The sequence below is a fragment of the Tiliqua scincoides genome, chromosome 5 (assembly GCF_035046505.1).
Source record: "Tiliqua scincoides isolate rTilSci1 chromosome 5, rTilSci1.hap2, whole genome shotgun sequence".
Taxonomy (NCBI): domain Eukaryota; kingdom Metazoa; phylum Chordata; class Lepidosauria; order Squamata; family Scincidae; genus Tiliqua; species Tiliqua scincoides.
In genome coordinates, this window is record NC_089825.1 from 2,137,221 (window position 1) to 2,157,158 (window position 19,938).

Genomic DNA, 19,938 nt, shown 5'->3' on the forward strand with positions numbered 1-19,938 from the left:
CTCTTGACCTGGCACTCTGTCAGTGGTGTGATATAGCACTAACATGTCAGGCTGGGATCAGCAAGTCTGGGGTTCAAATCCCTGCTCAGTCCTGGAATTCACTGGGTGAACCTGAGTCCGTCACCCCTCTAACCTGCCTGACATGATTGTTATGAAATTAAAATTGGAGGATGGGGAAGAATCACATATGCCACCCTGAGCCCCTGGAAGAAAGGACCTGCCAAATTCATATGAACTGTGTCAGTGGGCATTGTTCTGGAAGAAGGGAGAACCAGGGTCATATTGGACATGCACAGCTGGGGGAACATCTGCCCAATCCAAATGAACCATGAATGAGGCACCAAAAGAGAAATAATGATGCAATAACTTAAGCAAAGGGAGGTCTGAGAGCTGGCATGGAAGATGGAACGATCCTTAAGACTTTAAGCCTCAGCATAAAATCATTTTCCATGCATTCCTCCTCAGCTGTCAGCTCTCTATATGTGTTTCCCCAATTGAGCCATTGGCTCTGGTTTTGAGGGAGGCCCCCCCCCCCAAAAAAGAGGTTTAGAAAAGAAAGAAAATCTGTCCCCACAAGGCTGTGGTTTGCTTGCTTGCTTTTAAATTTAGCTTGCAGATGAAAGGCGTCCAGAAGGAACAGGAAACCCCCAAACATTTTCTTGGAGACCTGCGCAAACATTGCGTCTCAACAACAGTGGCAGAGCCCATGCCACCCCCAAGCCAGCCCTGGAAAGGGATGAAGAGAACTTGCCAGCGGGGAGGAATCAAGGCCTTCTTTTTTTACCCCCCTTTTATGAATTAGGAGCTTGTGTTGACCATGGTTTGGAAAAGAAGAGGGGACATTTTGCGGAGAAGGGAGAGAGAGAGGATTTCACAAAAGCCTGCTATTAGCAGCAACCTCCTGCCAGCCTGGCTCTTCCAGGCTTCGTTAGTTTGCCTTCAGCTTGCTCTGGTTTTTTTCCCCTCATAAATAAATCTCCCATTTGCTAAGGCCAAGCAGAACCTCCAGCCCTTCGCAGGTGAAAATAGGAACATGTGTGTTTACTCCTAACGCTCCCCACAGCAAGAATTGCTGTCTAAAAACCCCACACCGCACACGCTTGCATTTTCTCTGCAAAAGGCTGCCCTCTTCTTCCCTCACTTACAAATAAAGGGGAGTGTTTGTTCTTTGGTTTAAAGATATCCCAGATTAGCAATGGGGTAAACTCCTCCAGACACACTCAGAAACCCAAACTCCCCCCCCCCACTCCCCCAACAAGTAGCTCAGTTCCAATACAGACAGACCAGACTGCACCCCAAGAATGACATCAGAAGCAGTGTCTGATTGCTCCCCCATTCCTCCCTAGGGACCTCGCCTCTTCCATGCCCCCACCTTTCCACTTGCTCTGACCCTGTGAAGGAGAGAGGTCTTTCTTGCGCCTCTGGGTCTGGCAGACGGAAGTAGCCTGAAAGGAGAACTTAAGTTCTTCTCCAGCTCGGATTAAAATCCAAACCAGAGAAGATCTTTTGGGGAGATAAGGCTCACCTTGTACTTTAATGAGGCAGGAAATCTGAAATCTGGTGACATTGCTATACCAGACAGACCATACCCCCTTAAAATCTGTGAACACTTGTGATGTCACCAAAATCTGTAATACCCTGTTTCAGAATACAAATTAGTCTGGCTTGTAAAGCTTAGCTGATTGCAAAATGAGAACCCCCCCGCCCCCCAAAAAAAAGCTTTTCCCCAGCTTGGAGTGTAAAATGAGATACTGCACATGGGCTTATGAAACTGCGTAATGCGAACAGCAAAAGTGGGTTTGATAAGCGAGAACTCTTCATTGAACAGCTAAGAAAATTGCACCAAGCTAGAAAGTGTTTCTCTGATTTTATTTCCAGTGTATTTTCGTCCAAGTTATGAACATGAATTGTAGCTCACAGAAAGCTGTGCAAACACCCCCAAAGGGTGATGTTTGATGTGTCCATCTGATGACACCTTAAATATCACTAGGTTCACAATGTAACTCATCAGCTGCAGCAGTGGTGTAGCTAGAGGGGGTGCAAAGCACTAAATTTTGCAGGGACCCTCACCACAGCATGCAAGTGGCCCCTTCAGAGCCATTCAAGGGGGGGAGAAAAACAGAGGTATTCGCCTTCCTGCATTCACCCGCCACCCAGAATGGCTCCGAATGGCTTCCAGCATGTTAAGTGACCAGTCTAGACACCACTGTACAGTTTCACTGAATTACACCAACAGGGAGTAGCTGCTGCTGCATTTTCATAATACTCTTATTGATTTTTGTGATTGTCTTGCTGGATGATTGACTGTGCTGACACCCCAAGAGCTTCAAGCTGAAGAGAGACTTACAAATCCATCAAATAACTAGACATTTCTAGCCCTTCTGTTTCCCATCATGAATCACATGGAGTTCCCAGGTGCCCTGACATTCAGGCACTTACCAGATTCAGACATTCAGCAAGGTTCTTGCACCAGGCACCTTCAGTTCATTGCCCAGGGCCCAGGTCACCTTCCTACCTCTGCTCCATGCTCCTTGATTGATGCACAGCTCATGCAGATTAATCAACATTGAGGAGCATGATGTACAAATGATCCTTCTCATCTGTTGGTGTTCCATCAATTTATACTGTAATCCAATGCTTCTCAAACTGTGGGTCGGGACACACTAGGTGCGTCCCCATTCATTTCAATATTTTATTTTTAATATATTAGACTTGATGCTATCCTAGTATGTGACTGCATTTGGGGAAATGTGACAGATCTGTACTTTTAACAAGCTTTTAACAAGCTATGATGTCTATTCTTTTAACAATGATAGTAAATGGGACTTACTCCTGGGTAAGTGTGGGTACGATTGTAGCCTAGGATTGTCAAAAATTTTCCTGCTTGATTATGTCACTTCCGGTCACGACATCACTTCTGGTGGGTCCTGATCGTTTCTCATTCTAAAAAGAGCCACAGTGGCTCCCAGAAGCCCTGCCAGAGCAGAGGGCATTTGGGGACAGTTTGAGGAGGCTCATGGGCAGAACAGGACAGGGAGCAAGCTAGGCAGGGGGAGGGTTCAAGGGCAGGAGGGGGTGGATCTTGGCAGCAGTGGCACATGCCAACATTCTGTACCCCTTTTCCTGGCCTGGCCTGGCCTGAGCCTCCTCAGATCTACACCAGCTAAAGGGCTGCCATAGGTCCAAGGAAGCCCATTGGTGGCCTGGTGGGTAGGTAAGTAAAAAAAATATTTTTCCTTCCCTCTTTGGGGCTGGCTAGTGTCCTGTCCATCCCCCCACGATAGCATGCAGCGTGAGCTCCATTGGCAGTGCTGTATGTGATGGGCTGGTGGGGGCAGGATTGGCTTGCCCAGTTCTAAATTTGGAGTAGTACTTCATATTTGCAAAACTGACAGCCTACACATTCCTCGATTCTCACTCGCCTCCCAGAGCAGTCGGTGGCCCTTGTTCTGGCATCTGGAGCTCAGGCTTCATCGCAGCAGCTACTGCTGTTTTTGGACCTGACACATCTTTGCTTTGCGCTCTCTGGGCTGCTGCGATGCAGTCGGAACTTTCCTGCAATCTGTTCCGTCTCTTCCCACGAGTGGCTACCCAGATTTGCTTAAAGCCAAAACGAAGGCACACTTGGAAGTTCCCGCCCTACCATCCTCGAAATGGCACAGGACACCAAACGTATTCCAGTAAAACCGGCAAACATGTCTCACACACACACACCTTATAGATGTCCAAAAGCCTGGGTCATCTGTTTTCTAAAGTATGCTGGGTGGTTCCTTTCCAAACCTCTGGTTGTCCTTCCCGTAATGGAGTGACCGCAACTGCACACCGTATCCCAGTTGTGGTCTTTGCAGCCTCGCTCACCGTGCCAGAGTAACCTGGGGATGATTTATATTCTGCGCTCCTAGATAAACACCTTGGGACTTTGTTTGCATTTTCTTTCCCTGCCAAAATGGCTGTGCAGATGGTTTCAATGTGCTCAGCGCAGGTACACAGAACTTGTGCAGAATACCAAACCTGGGCAGGCAGGAGGGAAACAGGGAGAACAGAGCAGCCCAAGTCCCCCATGGAACTTTGACTGCCCAGCCCGTGCCCCTGCTGGTTCAGGCGTTTAAGACTGAGACGATAAGAACAGTGGCAGAGCCCTCCTGGAATAGACCAAAGGTCCGTCTCTAATCCACCATCCCATTCTCAAAAGCAGCCAGCCAGCCAGCCGTGTAAGTAAGCCATGCCCTTGCTTCTGTTACTCCCCGTAGCTGGAATTCAGAGATCTGAAGACTGCCTCTGAATCTAGAGTTCTTTAACACCCAAGATAGACCTTTGGGGACCCCTCTTCTTCCTTCCCTCTTCTGTGTCTTGAATGTGCAGCTCCCAGAATTTCTTAATGCCTTCGATACACTGGAGTATGTCAGAAAGCCAGATGCAAGGGAGGGCACCAGGATGAGGTCTCTTGTTATCTGGTGTGCTCCCTGGGGCATTTGCTGGGCCGCTGTGAGATACAGGAAGCTGGACTAGATGGGCCTTTGGCCTGAGCCAGTGGGGCTGTTCTTATGTTCTTAACTACAATTCCCAGGAGGCCTTGCAGGTCTCTTGTTATCTGGTGTGCTCCCTGGGGCATTTGGTGGGCTGCTGTGAGATACAGGAAGATGGACTAGATGGGCCTATGGCCTGATCCAGTGGGGCTGTTCTTATGTTATTAACTACAATTCCCAGGAAGCCTTGCAGGTCTCTTGTTATCTGGTGTGCTCCCTGGGGCACTTGGTGGGCCGCTGTGAGATACAGGAAGCTGGACTAGATGGGCCTATGGCCTGCTCCAGTGGGGCTGTTCTTATGTTATTAACTACAATTCCCAGGAAGCCTTGCAGGTCTCTTGTTATCTGGTGTGCTCCCCGGGGCATTTGGTGGGCTGCTGTGAGATACAGGAAGCTGGCCTAGATGGGCCTATGGCCTGATCCAGTGGGGCTGTTCTTATGTTCTTAACTACAATTCCCAGGAGGCCTTGCAGGTCTCTTGTTATCTGGTGTGCTCCCTGGGGCATTTGGTGGGCCGCTGTGAGATACAGGAAGCTGGACTAGATGGGCCTATGGCCTGATCCAGTGGGGCTGTTCTTATGTTCTTATCCCTGCACAGGAGCATCTGTGGCCTCTGTGTCATTGCAACCCCGCCTGGCTGAAATAGGGCTCTCTGCACTGCCCTCTGCCTCTAGTAAGTAACTCTGGATTCATCCCAGCAGATAGAGAGAGATCATTGTAGTAAATCTGCTCCACACAAGCATGGGTGACCTGTGCAAGTAGCATAGCTAGAAGGGGGTGCAAAGCACCTAAGTTTTGCACAGCGCCTCACCTCAGCTTGCAAAGCACTACATGTTGCCAGAGCCTCACCGCAGGAATGCAAGTGGCCCCCTGGCCTTTGGAGCCATTTTGGGCTGCTAGTGGAAGGGGAGGGGTCTGTTTGCATGTCTGCAATGAGGCTCCATGCGACCCATAGTGCTTTGCAAGCCGAGACGAGGCGCCGTGCAAAACTTAGTGCTTTGCACCCCCTCTCGCTACGCTACTGGCCTGTGCAGCAGGAGAAAAGATTCTCTTGTTCTTCGGATCAGCCTGAGAAAAGCATCGTAGTGGTGGAATCCTCATCTCCCAACCTCCACTGACTCTTGAGCCTCCCAATTAAGATGAGGGCATGGAGGCTGCCAAGCCAGCTGTGCCCTGTGGAGATCAGGAACGGCAGCTCAGCATTTCCTGAGGGCTGTTGGTAGCATTTCTGCACACCCCACCCCAAAGCTGCTTCCCCCTTCCCCAGGCTTCCCAGGGCATCCTCCTGCCTCATTTCCAGGCAACTGGGGGTGGCAGGTGGGAAATAAAGATAAACAAGGTCTTTTTTTCCCCAGCAGAGGAAGTTTTCTTTGAATGAAGAATCCTATTAGCATAGGAAGCCTCTAACCAAACTCCCCAAATCCCTTGCTGGAAACAAAGACGCAAATGTTGGACTGAACCTTGGCTGGTGCCAGTGGCGTCACCCCGCAAGCTGCAATGGAATTTCACCAGAGCTGTGTAAAGTCGAGTGGCATGGCTGGCAGCATCTCCCAAGGAAGTGTTCTTCTCGTCCCTTAGTTGCCACCACGCTTCACCTACTGTGAGATTTGTAGGTGCCTTCAGAAGCTCCTCTTCATCCAAAGTATCCCAAGGAATTTCAAGGCCCATAAAAAGTTTTTTATACAACCGGCAAAACGTCTCTTGTGTGATCCACGCCCATCACCGCCCTTCTTTTCTGCTGTTTCCTTGCAGAAGGATTCTGTGTGTCCGAGTGGGACAACATTATTTGTTGGCCTGAAGGAGCCCCAGGTAAGGTGGTGGCCATGCCCTGCCCAGAGTACATCTTCGACTTCAATCACCAAGGTAAGGCCCGCGTTAGGGCATGGGTAAGTTTTGGTGGGGAGAAATATGGAGGAAGTGGGGAAAGAGGACCTACATTAACGGCCCAATCCTATTGAAATACTGACTGAACACATGTTCAACCGGTGCTGGCTGCCGCAAAAGCGCTATAAAGTGCTTTTTGGCAGTGCCGGCACATCAGCAGGAAGGCTGGAGTCTTCCCATGTGTGCCAGCAGAGCAACAGAAACCCACTGGAGCAAGTACACTGGCACAGGGGGTGGAACAGGACAGGAGGAGGAGGTGGAACACCATTGAGTACAATGAGTGGAGATGCTGAGATTGCACTTAATGCCCTTCTGTCCTTCTGGGTTGCTTCTCATGCTATTCGGAAATATCCGGGGTAGAGGTAATTACTTGGTGCAGTTCTAATGTCACCTTGTACCCAAGTCTCACTGAAATGGGCCCAGCTTGGAAACATCCTTTGTCACTAAGCACGAGAGATCACAGCCTGCTGTGGCCTCACCATGCCTCAACTCTTCCTTCTCCTTCTCAGGCCATGCCTATCGGCAGTGTGATATGAATGGGAGCTGGGTCTTGGCACGCAGCACCAACCGCACGTGGGCCAACTACAGCGAGTGCGCCAAGTTCATCACCAACAACACCAGGGAAACGGTGAGCTGGATTCACATCCACGTTGAAGGCAATGTCTCCTTCAGAGGAGGCCAGGCTGCTCTGCAGCTTATAGTCTGAGGCCTGGTTCTGCAACACTTCATTTCATAACCTGAAATGCTCCAGACCAGACATGATTCTTCATGCAAACACAAGCACTGCTAAGAAATTTCACCTGATGCTAAATGTGAAGTGAGGTTCAAGGTCTTGGACAGGTGGAGCGTTTGTAGGAAACTGGGAGAGACTTAGGTCCCAATTCTGTCCTGTGCTAGCATGCAGGCTGGAGCAACGGCAGAACGCTGCAGGAATCAGGTTGACCAGGAAAGGGGAGTAAACAAACGTTTACTTACCTCTCCGACTGCTGCCTGATCCCCAGCCAGACAGGGCCTCCTCAGATCTACACCACCTTCTTTGCTAGATCTGTTATGGGAAATAATAATAATAATAATAATAATACTAGCAGCAACTGTTACCCTGCACATACCTGATCTCATCTGATCTCGGAAGCTAAGCAGGTTCAGGCCTGGTTAGTACTTGGACGGGAGACCGCCTTGGAATACCGGGTGCTGTAGGCTTATACCATAGTCTTTCAAGACTGAAGGTTGCCAACCATTTTTTAAAATAATAATAATAATAATAATAATAATACTACAGGTATTTCTATACCGCCTTTCTTGGTCCTCAGATTTCTCCTCGGACTTTATTCAAGGCGGTTTACATAGGCAGGCTAATTAAATCCCCGTAGGGATTTTTACAATTGGAAAGAAGGCTCTATCTTTCAAGAAACCACAACATTCAGATGTTTCTTTCTGATCTGGTCTCAACATTCTGGCCTCCATCCTCCCACGCTCAGAGCAGATGGAATAGCTCGGCTCAGCTTGTCAGCTGCTTCAAGGTCGCACGGTGCCAGTGGCCTCGAACTGGCGACCTGTGGATGTTATCTTCAGGCAAATGGAGGCTCAACCTGCTAGACCAGACCTCCTGCCCAGGGGGCAGGAAAGGGGGCATGTCAGTCCTGAAATGGGAGTATGGGATTTGGCAGCCACCAATGCTGCCAAAGTCTGCTCCAGTCCTGTCCCCGTCCCTGCCCAATTTGCCCCCACTTTCAGCAAAACCATGGAATTAACCAAAAGGTACCCCCTGCTAGCTGAGATCCTTTTAAGCAAAGATGCTGGGGATTGATCCTGGGACCTTCTGCGTGGAAAGCACACACCATCCCACAGAGTCCCTCTGGAATAAATGTCTGAGCTATGCAGACATCAAATGTTGCAATGTCCGGACAACCCGGTTCTTTCACAGAGCAGAAGTCAGCAGGCTCTGGCACAGCTGAGGTACCTGACTTCCCTGCGGGACACTTGCTTCAGCCTCTGGGTGGAAAAGGCGCAGGCTCTCTGCATCCTTTTGGGTGACCACTGGCAGCCTCAAGCACGGCTGCTGCCTTTCTGTTTATTTAGTTTCTGAATAGATTAAGGTTGGCAAGCACACCACGCCAGGGGTGAAGAGCGCCAGGAAAACATTCCCAAGTCTTGGGGATACTGATGTAATGGGGCTGAGGTTTGCATTCCAGAGGAGCATTTCTCTCCAGCCCAGCTTCAAACCCAGAGATGCCCTTCAGAAGTTTTGTGGCCCACGTTACTGAAACTTCCAAGGCAGAGGGAATTGGGCGGGGGGGGGGCCTGGAAAGTAGGGGGGAAGCTGCTCTGGACATACAGATGATAGAGTGTCAGAATTTTGAGTGCATTGTTGCCTGGAGGTATGGATGTCCTCACCTCCTGTCTGGATCCATTAGCCAGTAAGCCTCCAGACCCCAGCATTAATGGGGTGCAGGTTTGCTGTTCCCCTGCTGCCCTCCTCCCTCTGGTAGGCCCTGCAACTGTTCAGTCAGGAGGGCATTCTCATTGGCCTACAGCAGGATTTAGACTTGGGGAAGCTAAAGCTTGGAGGCCCCTTGTTAAAAAAATTACACCAAAATTTGCTGTGTAAGCAATTTTTTAAAAGGTCGTCATAATATATATAGATGTCCAATGCGCACAGAGCCACTGAGAGCTGGCATTGGGGCTGGGGCAAGATGTCTGAGTGGGCACCCCCTTCCTAAATTTTCCTACATAACATGTTACTCTATTTTTAAAAACAGATTTTTAACTGAAAATTTTAGCTTAGCATGAGGAAGATGGAAACTAAATGAAAACATTTATCCGAATGGGATGATTTGCTTACTTTGAGTAATGCTACTGCATTGCTTTTCTTCTACCTCAGCAAGGTTCTCATTTGCTTTTCCTTCTTCTTATAATGCATAGACACCCTAGGACTGGCTTTCATTATCTCCCTAAGGCAGGGGTGTCCAAACATTTTAGCAGGAGAGCCACATCATCTCTCTCACACTGTGTAGGAGGGCCGGGGAAAAAATGAATTAATCTACGTTTAAAATTTGCATCAATTTACATAAATGAATTTATTAGAGATGGAACTTATATGAATGAATGAAGATCTTGCAGTAGCTCAAGGTCTATAAAAGGCCTTGTACAAAGCAAGGCTATCCTTTCCTTTGCTGCCTCTGCTGCATCACAGACATGAAACAGCAAGTAGTGGAGGGAGCCCTTGTCCCACAGCTCAGGTAAGAGGTTGAACAGTCATCCTCGTGCTGAGAGCAATTACATCGGGCAAGCACGGGCTCCAGCAAGTTTGCAGAGAGTTTGCAGAGGGCCAGAGGCTCATTGGAGACTGGGAGCTCCCTGAGGGCCGGGTTGGGAGCCCCCAAGGGCCGCAAGTGGGCCCCAGGTCGGGGTTTGGGCACCCTTGCCCTAAGGTGATGATCTTGAAACAAAGCGAGGTGAAATAAACTTGCCTGGCCTTTTAAAATACTATTTTTTCTTTTTTTTCTGTGCTTCAGACTTATATTTATACTTCATACTGCTGATTTCACATTCAAACAATACCAAAAACACAGGCAGACGGATCCAAGGTCATGTGTTCTAGACATACCCTAAACCAGAAGGAGGGATGAGGCTGACTGTTGGGGCTTGGGAATTCTGTGATCTGAACTATTGTATTGGCAACCTTCAGTCTCGAAAGACTATGGTATCGCGCTCTGAAAGGTGGTTCTGGCACAGCATCTAGTGTGGCTGAAAAGGCCAATCCGGGAGTGACAATCCCTTCCACACCGGGAGCAAGTGCAGTCTGTCCCTGGTCTGTCTCCCTGGCTATGGGCCTTCCTTCTTTGCCTCTTAGCCTCAGACTGTTGGCAAAGTGTCTCTTCAAACTGGGAAAGGCCATGCTGCACAGCCTGCCTCCAAGCGGGCCGCTCAGAGGCCAGGGTTTCCCACTTGTTGAGGTCCATCCCTAAGGCCTTCAGATCCCTCTTGCAGATGTCCTTGTATCGCAGCTGTGGTCTACCTGTAGGGCGCTTTCCTTGCACGAGTTCTCCATAGAGGAGATCCTTTGGGATCCGACCATCATCCATTCTGAACTGGGGGTGACCTATTATGGGGGCCTAGTAGTTCTGGTCTGAAGTTTCACTTTCCCATATTTGTACAAATACAGGTGGGGCCTTGGTATCCACAAGGGTCCATTCTCAGACCCTTAGCAGATACCAAAAACCATGGGTAAGCAAATCCTCAGTTTTCAACCCCTTATACCCTCTGAAGGGGCCTCAAGGGCGGGTGCAAGTACCCCCTGTGGGCTTCAGAAAGCTGTCTGGGGGTGACTGGAGCCTTCAGGGGGCTCAGGTGGAGCTAAGTCCGGCTCAACACGGTTCCAGGGTACTCGCATTGAGCCAGATTCAGGGATGGAAAATCCACAGATAAGTAGGCTCAACCTGTATTTTGGTTTTTGTAGGGAGGTGCAAAATCCCCCTAAGACAGTGTTTCTGCTGTCCCCTGCTGTACTACTTCATTGAAAGTCCTTCTGGAAGTAACTGGTGACGATGCCATCCTCAGTTACTTCTGGATTGGGAGACCAGATACAACACAACAAACACCGGCCAAAGGCTCAGGGCAAACAGGAGGGCTATTTCAAGAGCACAAAATGTGCACACTGGAGCTCTGCCTGCTGAGCTGCCTCAGTTGCTTGTTGCGTTGCATCGCTGGTCTCAGTGGCAGGGGCCTGGGGGTCCTGTGAGTGCTGCTGGACACCATCTCAAGCACCACTCAACTGCCCTAAGACATTCATCTTCTCAGAGTGTTTTTGACTCCCTCAAAGTCTTCTGAAGTTTCACCAGAGCAGAAAATTCACAAATGTGCTTCATGTCTCATTTTTAGCTGACGTTTTAATGGCTGCGTTAATCGTATTTTATCATCTGAATTGATGCCTAGAACAGTCGTCAAGAGCTCTCTTCAAGTTTTGCAACTAGTTTAAGCTCACAAATGAATATGAATAAAATAATTTCCCAGAATTATTTTCCAACATTCCACCATATTTCCCCATTATTACCTGCCCATTCATGCTTTCTCCTACGCATTTGGATTGCAGAGAAATAAAAACAATTCTGGTTTCCCAGCATTTCCCATAACCCTCCTTTTTGTTTTCATATTTGCTACAGGAAATCTTCTATCGCCTGTATGTGATTTATACCGTTGGCTACTCAATCTCACTTGGGTCCTTAACCATCGCTGTCCTTATCCTAGGATATTTCAGGTAGGCCATTTCACATTTGCGCCCCCACTCTTGCCCAGAATGCTTAATTTGGATTACCTTGTAGCGCATGTGTACATGTGTGGTACATTATATCTATGTTGTCATGCATTGAGGTATATTGCTAGTGAGAGTCTCTGGTTTTTGTTGGTTGGCCTGGAGAGGGGTGGGGAAGTCAAACAAGCCTGGACCAGGAGTAATGGAAAAAGCAGAGATCGATGAAATGAGGGTGCGAAGACAGCAAAGCAAGGGATACAAAAGAGACACAAAACATAAGAACGTAAGAACAGCCCTGCTGGATCAGGCCATAGGCCCATCTAGTCCAGCTTCCTGTATCTCACAGCGGCCCACCAAATGCCCCTGGGAGCACACCAGATAACAAGAGGCTTCATCCTGGTGCCCTCCCTTGCATCTGGCATAGCCCATTTCTAAAATCAGGAGGTTGCGCACACACATCATGGCTTGTACCCCGTAATGGATTTTTTCTCCAGAAACTTGTCCAATCCCCTTTTAAAGGCGTCCAGGCTAGACGCCATCACCACATCCTGTGGCAAGGAGTTCCACAGACCGACCACACGCTGAGTAAAGAAATATTTTCTTTTGCCTGTTCTAGCTCTCCCAACACTCAGTTTTAGTTGATGTCAACAAAATTGGTTGTGTTTCGGTGGGGACTGGAGGCGCGTCTTTCCAGGTCTTCCAAAGCATCCCTTCAGAATAGCAGTTAACTGCACTGGACTTTTTCTATAATGTTATCATCACAGGATGAAGGGTTTGATCTGCATTTGATCAGCCCGTAGTGGAGTGGCTTAATGTACACTGAGTGGCACGCTTTTATATAACTGGAAAAAAATATATATTAATTTTAAAAGAAATGAAAAAAAGAGGGAACGATGAAGACGAGTGAGGGGGAGAGGCAAAGGTCAGTGGGAGGATTCTGATAGGGAAGGAAGATGAGAGAGAAGATGAGACCTGGTCAGAAGCTGAAAGGGGAGAGAGGCTATGCTCTCACATTAAGCTGAAATAATAACCAATCAACTTTTTGAAGGGGCCTCACATATGTGTATTATGTATTTATTGATAGCCTACCTTTCTGCCATGGTGAAGTGAAGACAGTGTGCATAGGAATCCCAGACAACCACCCTGTGGTGTAGCCGGAAGGGGTGCGGAGGGGAGCCTCAGCGCGGCGGGCAAGCAGCCCCTTCCTTCGGAGCCATTCCCGGCAGGAGGGAGGCAAAACGGAGCCGTATGGCTCCGTTCCCCCCCCCCTGCGCCGGGAATGGCTCCAAAGGGAGGGTCTGCGTGCCCACCATGCTGAGGCTCCCTGCCAGGCTGGGTGCTCCGCCGCCCTCCGGCTACGCCACCGCAACCACCCATTTAGGCACAGAGCAGATGTGAAACTGCTGAGTTTCGGTGGAGTGGCTGAGGCTACAATCCTATCCAGTCTTTCCTGAGAACAAGCCCCACTGACTATATTGGGACTTCTGAGTACACATGCGTAGGATTGGACACGGAGTCAGGTGCCTTAACACCACATGCCTGGCCCGGTGTTCCGCCCCATTTCATATGCATGTAAAATGGACTGTACGCAATACAGCCTGCCTGGTGGTGTGCAACAGAGCAGAAATGAACTGATGGGAGGGGGCATCTCAAGCCAAATTCTTGCAAATGCCTGCATTGCTGTTTCCCTCGTTCAGAGTAGCCCCACCATTCTCAGTGATGGACATCGTTGGCTGAAGGGGTGTGCAAAGAAATCTGCTGCAAACTGAAATCCACCCTGACTGGGAGGGCCTCTTTTCCCCCTGGGCACCTCTGATTCCTCTCTTCCCCCGACAGGCGACTGCACTGTACACGGAATTACATCCACATGCACCTGTTTGTCTCCTTCATGCTCCGAGCCATCAACATCTTTGTGAAGGATGCAGTCCTGTACTCTGGCTCAGCGCTGGATGAGATGGAACGGATATCGGAAGATGACTTAAAGTCGTCCATTAGTGAGACGCCCCTGGCAGACAAGTCGCCATTTGTGAGTATCCCCTGTGTGATGTCTTCTCCAAACCCACTGTCCAAAATGCAGCCGTCTAATCCTGGCATGAATCTTTCGTCTTCTTTTTGATCCTGAGTATAAAAACATGTAAGACCTTAAGAAGAAGATTCCTGCTGGATCAGGTCAAAGGCCCATCTAGTCCAGCTTCCTGTATCTCACAGATGCCTCAGGGAGCACACAAGACAGCTGTGTTTTGTTGGCGCTTCCCTGCATCTGGCATTCTGAGGTAACCTACTTCTAAAATCAGGAGGTTGCACTTATCCATCATGGCTTGTAACCTGTGCTATCAATCTGTGCAGCCATATTTCATGGCTGTGAAATCTGTCCAGTTCCCTTTTAAAGGCATCTAGGCCTTCAGGTGCCATCACCTCATCCTGTGGCAAGGAGTTCCACTGAGTAATTACACTGGGTAAAGAAGTATTGCCTTTTGCCTGTTCTAACTGTCCCACCAGTCAATTTTAGTGGCTGTCACCTGGTGTTGTGTGAAAGGGAAAAGAATTTTCTTCTATTGACGCTATCCATCCCACGCATAATTTCATATGTCTCAATCTTGTGCCCCCTCAGGCACCTTTTTTCAAGACTGAAGAACCCCAGCCTTTCCTTATAAGAGCGGTATCCCAGCCCAGTGATCATTTTGGTCGCTCTCTTCTGTGCCTTTTCCAGTTCCACTATGTCCTTTTTGAGATGTGGAAACCAGAACTGGATGCAATACTCCAATATCTTGATGAAAATGCAGCAGAGCTCTGGAGTGCTTTATCTCTCTCATGAAAGAAATCACACTGCATGATATTTTTCCTGCTCTCTCATCACACACGATCCCTTTAGCTGCTTTGATGAATGCTTTGAAAATGTAAAAAGGCACCCCGCAAAAGAAGACATTAAAGAACTTGAGCGTGTTGTTTGCTGTCTCTGCAGACTCCAGCGCCCATCACTGGGTCTCTTTGATTCATCCTTCAGTAGCAGGTTATAGCTTTGAATTTCAAAACCATACTTAAAAATAATAATAAAGGAATTCTCATGTAGGAAGGCACCTCTGCCTCAGCTGCTCTGGGTTTTGCTGAGATTATTTTAGAAGTGCAGAACACTTTGTATGAGTGTGTACAAAAATGCCCAGGATTTTTCAAAGCACCACCGATGTTTGCAGTCCTCCAGTGGAAGAAACTGGATGAGATCTGACGGCCCAAAGAGATCAAGTAAACAGCAGGCTTGGACAGGCAACTTCCAAGAACTGTTCCCTGTTCTTTTGGGACTGGGCTTAGCTGTCTCCAATGATCACACGTCAACATTTGGGAAAGGAACTGGGAGGAAGCTTCTTACCCCCTGGAGCAGTTCTTTGCAGCTATCTGTGTTTCACGGGGGTGGGAGTGGCAGCAAGAGCACCCCTCATAGGGGCCTGCAGCATTTTCCCCCCAGAAACCCCTTCAGCTGCATCAAAGGGGGAATGTGAAATGTTGGTTGCTTTTCAAGGAGAGTCCTGCTGCTGCTGACACATGCTAATAACAACAAGAACAACAGCTCTGTATTTATATACTGCCTTTCTGGTCATCAGATTACTCCTCTGACTTTATTCAAGGCGGTTTACATAGGCAGGCGTTTCTAAATCCCTCAAGGGGATTTTTACAATCATGGAGGTTCTCTCTTTCAAGAACCAACAACATTTCAGAATGGATCTTCCTGGTTTGGTCTCACTTCTGGCCTCCGGTTCTCCCACGCAGGCTGACAAGCAGCTCCATCTCTCACATGGAGGGCAGCCAAGGCGCTTCTTGCTCGCACCAAGAGCAGGTGGAATCACTCAGCTCGGCTTGTCAGCTGCTTCAGGGTCTCGCCATTCTCAGCCGTTCAGGGAGCTGCCGGCGTCCTCGAACTGGCAACCTTCTGATGTTGTCTTTGGGCTAACAGAGGCTCTACCCTTTAGACCAGACCTCCTGCCCATGCTACTGCATGTGTGGGCTTAATGGCCCCCAAATTCACCCACCCCCAGAAAAACCACCAAATTTCCCCTTATTATCTATGCATACTAATAGGGAAGTTAAGGGAGGCCCTAGTTTTTTTTGGAGGGGAGGCAACCCTACTATCCATTGCTGTAGCTAGAATTGGGAGCTTGAGCTTGGGACAGTTTGCCATCTTCCCTCCTGTGGCACCCCTCTTGGGGGTTGACAGCAAAGGTGAGAGGCAGGCTACGCTTCTCAGGCCCTGCTCTGAGTTCCAGGGTCATCTGGCTGGGTACTACTGGAAAGAGAGGAAGGCCGATCCAGGTGGGCCTTTGGCCTAATTCAGCAGAGGAATTCTTCTGTCCTAACAGCTGCTGAATAAGCAGCAATCAACACAAGCACCTTTTCTATCACTGTATTATTAAATACAGTGGTAAAGACACTCTTTTTGCTTGTTCTTCTGTGTCAAAGGCACTGGGCCATTCCGTTGTCTGTTTTTAAAAGGGCAGCAACTCTAGACTAGATCACTGTGCACAAATGAAGATCTCCGGCTTATTTTATAGTCACCTGCTATTCCACTTTGACCTCTAGATGGCACTGCACCCCACTCTAAATCCCCAGTTCAGCTGGGTCCTATCATCATATTGTTAATCAGCAGGGATCCAAGATCAATGTCATGTTAGTAAATGTTACTTAAATGTTAATTTCTTGTCAGCTTCCCTCCCCAAGGACCCGTGTGGCAAAATGCTTTGCCTGGGAATGGACCTGAGAGAACTGACAGGAATCTCTGTCGTGTGCTATTAATACAGATCTTGACGTATGTCTTAAATCAGTGCCAATATTCCAAAAATAACATTCAAAAAACCTGTAAAAAAATTGGCATTGTCACTCGAGACTGGATTGAATGATTGCAGACTATACTGGGAAAAGTTGCCCATTTTACATCCTTCTGATTCGCTTTTGTTCTTTTCTTACAATGAAGGGCCCAATCCTAACCAACTTTCAAGTGCCAAGGTAGTCTCAATGCAGCCCTGAGGTATAGGAACAAATGTTGAAGAAGACTTCATGACTGCCCCCCCCCCAGGTTGCAGCGTACAGCTTTTTGGCACGGCTGCATCGGCACTGGAAAGTTGGATAGGATCGGGCCCTCTGTTTCTAGCCCTAGTGGTTATAGCAATAATTTTGTTGTTTTCAGGTACAGGCCTTATCAATATATGATTGCTGTGTGCTTTGCAATCTCTGCAGACTCAATGGAGCCAAATCCCAGAGCCATTCTCTTTCTCTACATTTGCTGGGCTCGGGTTGTGAAAAGGAGGTGGAACGTCCAGAAGGCTGTAGGTTTGGGACCCTCTCAATGTCTGCAGCCTCCATAAACACTCAACCCTGCCCACTGCTGCTGTCAGTTACATAGTCCTGCCCTTTTCTGTGACAAATCCCTTGGTGCTGCACCTCTAAGCCCCTTTCCCTTCTTTTGTGACCTCCACAGGTGGGTTGTAAGGTGGCTGTGACCTTGTTCCTGTACTTCCTGGCCACCAACTACTACTGGATTCTGGTGGAAGGCCTCTACCTCCACAGCCTCATCTTCATGGCCTTCTTCTCTGAGAAGAAGTATCTTTGGGGATTCACACTATTTGGCTGGGGTGAGTCTTCCCTCCTCTCAATCCTCACCACATAACGCAGTGTCTCTGCATGAAGAGTCTGCTGATCTGACAGAAGCGGCTGTGTTTGGGAGACATTACAGATGTAAGAAAATGGAAGCACAGCTGAAATTGAATGTCAGCATTTGCCAGGAGGGTTTTGATTTCAAAACTTAAGAGGAAAATCCAAAAATGCAATTTGACATTCAGATTGTTTCAAACTCAGAGAAGTCTCTTGCTTGGTTGAATGGATGCATGAATGCATTAATGAATGTCACATTGGTGAAATCCTGTTGTCAAGCAGCTATCATGTAGGAACACATCTTGCTTGCTACATAAGGAGTTGCCTTACAGTGCTGGTGACTGCTTTTGCAGGCAATGGTTCTCCTGGGTCGTCTTGGGTGAAGGGAGGTCTTTACCAGCCCTGCTACCTGGGACTGTGGTTGGAGATGTGGAGCACTGAAACTGGGACCTTCTGCATGCAAAGCCTGTACTCTGCCACCAAGCTATAGATTCTCGCTATGAAAGATGAAGGTGCCTTGCTTGAAAAAGAAGTTGGAATTATGGAGTGGTCTTTGACGTGGCAAGACACATGTCATCTTTGACATCCAGTCAATTTTGGCTTTTCATTTTGATGGCAACGAGTGAGGAAACCCCTGTGTAATAGCAAACAGAATCAGAGCTCCCGTGGCTTACTTTGCCAGACAAGGTTTGGCTTGTCTCAAGGAACATCAGAATTCTCCACTGAGTGGAATTCATGTTATGTCATTTCCTTTGTCCTCAAGTCAATGAGGTCATCTTTGGTAAAATTTGCATCACTAAGGCTGTCTGTGTCAGCAAGGAAAGGGATATGAATCCACTTTTCAGTTTTAAGGTTGTCTGAAGCTACCTTCAAAAAAGTTTTTTAAAGCATTTCCAGGTTAATATAGATTTCTGCCTGCAGAAAAATTGACAAGGCTTTGTCACAATCAACTCCAGCCCACAGAAACACTTCCTCCAGCATTGGAAAGTTTACAAAGAAATCTACTTCCAGTTCCTTCTTCCAGTGTGGCAGCTTGGCCAAAAGAGCTCATAGGTTTTTTTTAGCAGCATTCACAATGGTGACCGCAGAGCCTTGATCAGAAGATTTATCTCATTCATGTGACCAAAAATGTCCACCAAGTAAGCCAAGCCACTAATGAACTCCGTTCTGTTCAGTTGTTCTGAGTGGGCTTTTCTTTTGTATCTCAAAAGAAGTGAAACTTCTGTCTGAAGTTCAGTCAAGCGCTTCAAGTCCCCTCGAAAGCTAGCAGACTTCTGTGTAACAGGGAATATTCTGCTTCCATTCCCAGACAAAACCACTTGAGAAGGTGTGATTCAAGGCCCCACTCTGAAAGTGATGACTTTCACAGCAGTAGACAAAGCTTCTTTCAAGATTGTTGGCAGATTTTGATACCAATGCATGCTGATGTAGAAAGCAATGAGTCCCAATGACATGTGGAGCTTCACAATGACATGTGGAGCAGCAAAACATCACAGGTGCTCCATCTGTGCACAGAGCACCAAGATTTTCTTCCAGTCAAAGTTCTGCTTGGCAAAGAACCTTTTCGCCACTTTGAGATGTTGGTGGCCTTGATAGCTTCCAAAAGGAGCTCAGGAAACAGGGATTCTTCTTCGATGGCATCCACATAAAAGATGAAAACCAGGAACTGGCTGTAGTGAGGGAGATCAGTGGTTCCATCCAGCTGTATGCTGAAGGGAAAGGCCAAAGCTGCCAATCCTCCATGACCTGCTTCAAGATGTTGGAAGACACATCAGCGATTCCGAGTGGTGATGTCATTTGATGGAGGCATTGCTTCAGTGTTCCTCTTTTGCTCCAAGCCGCAGACCAGCTCAACCATTCCCAGGGCACGTGGCTTCACCAGGGTCTCTCTCCAATCATGTGTGGCTTCTTTTGCTTGGCAATGCGATAAGCAGCCTTGTAGGGTGCTTCAAGACACGGCTTCTGTGTTGGGGCAAATCCAGGTTTTGGTCAAGTTCTAGCCTCTTGCAGTTGAGGCTTCTTGCAATTTTGTGCCTTCTTTGCACAAAAGACCCACCCTTTCCAATGTATTTTCAGGATGGGAGGGGTAAGGTGCTCCTTCCAGTTTCATTGGCTTCATACTTCCATTGGCCACACAAGAAGACAGATGTCCATAATTAGGATGGAAGGGCAGATTTTCTTGAATCCCTTGAATGGGGAGATGTCATAAGATTGTGCACTGTCATGTTTGTACTGCTGAAACAGAGACGCCTGTGTTGGCTCGGTCATGTCGTGAGAATGGATGATGGCCGGATCCCAAAGGATCTCCTCTATGGAGAACTCGTGCAAGGAAAGCGCCCTACAGGTAGACCACAGCTGCAATACAAGGACATCTGCAAGAGGGATCTGAAGGCCTTAGGAGTGGACCTCAAGAAGTGGGAAACCCTGGCCTCTGAGTGGCCCGCTTGGAGGCAGGCTGTGCAGCATGGCCTTTCCCAGTTTGAAGAGATACTTGGCCAACAGTCTGAGGCTAAGAGGCAAAGAAGGAAGGCCCATAGCCAGGGAGACAGACCAGGGACAGACTGCACTTGCTCCCAGTGTGGAACGGATTGTCACTCCCAAATTGGCCTTTTCAGCCACACTCGACACTGTTCCAGAACC

At 48.3% G+C, this 19,938-nt stretch overlaps 1 protein-coding gene and 1 pseudogene across 1 annotated transcript in view; both read left to right on the plus strand.

Moving 5' to 3' along the window:
- Positions 1-19,938, plus strand: part of PTH1R (parathyroid hormone 1 receptor) — a 120,151-nt gene that overhangs the window by 80,894 nt on the left and 19,319 nt on the right. The window contains exons 3-7 of the mRNA XM_066627766.1: positions 6,279-6,389; positions 6,920-7,038; positions 11,573-11,667; positions 13,498-13,687; positions 17,126-17,279. Of these exons, the coding sequence (XP_066483863.1) occupies positions 6,279-6,389; positions 6,920-7,038; positions 11,573-11,667; positions 13,498-13,687; positions 17,126-17,279 (669 nt within the window). The remainder of the gene's footprint in view (positions 1-6,278; positions 6,390-6,919; positions 7,039-11,572; positions 11,668-13,497; positions 13,688-17,125; positions 17,280-19,938) is intronic.
- LOC136655088 (5S ribosomal RNA) lies at positions 7,491-7,610 on the plus strand (annotated as a pseudogene).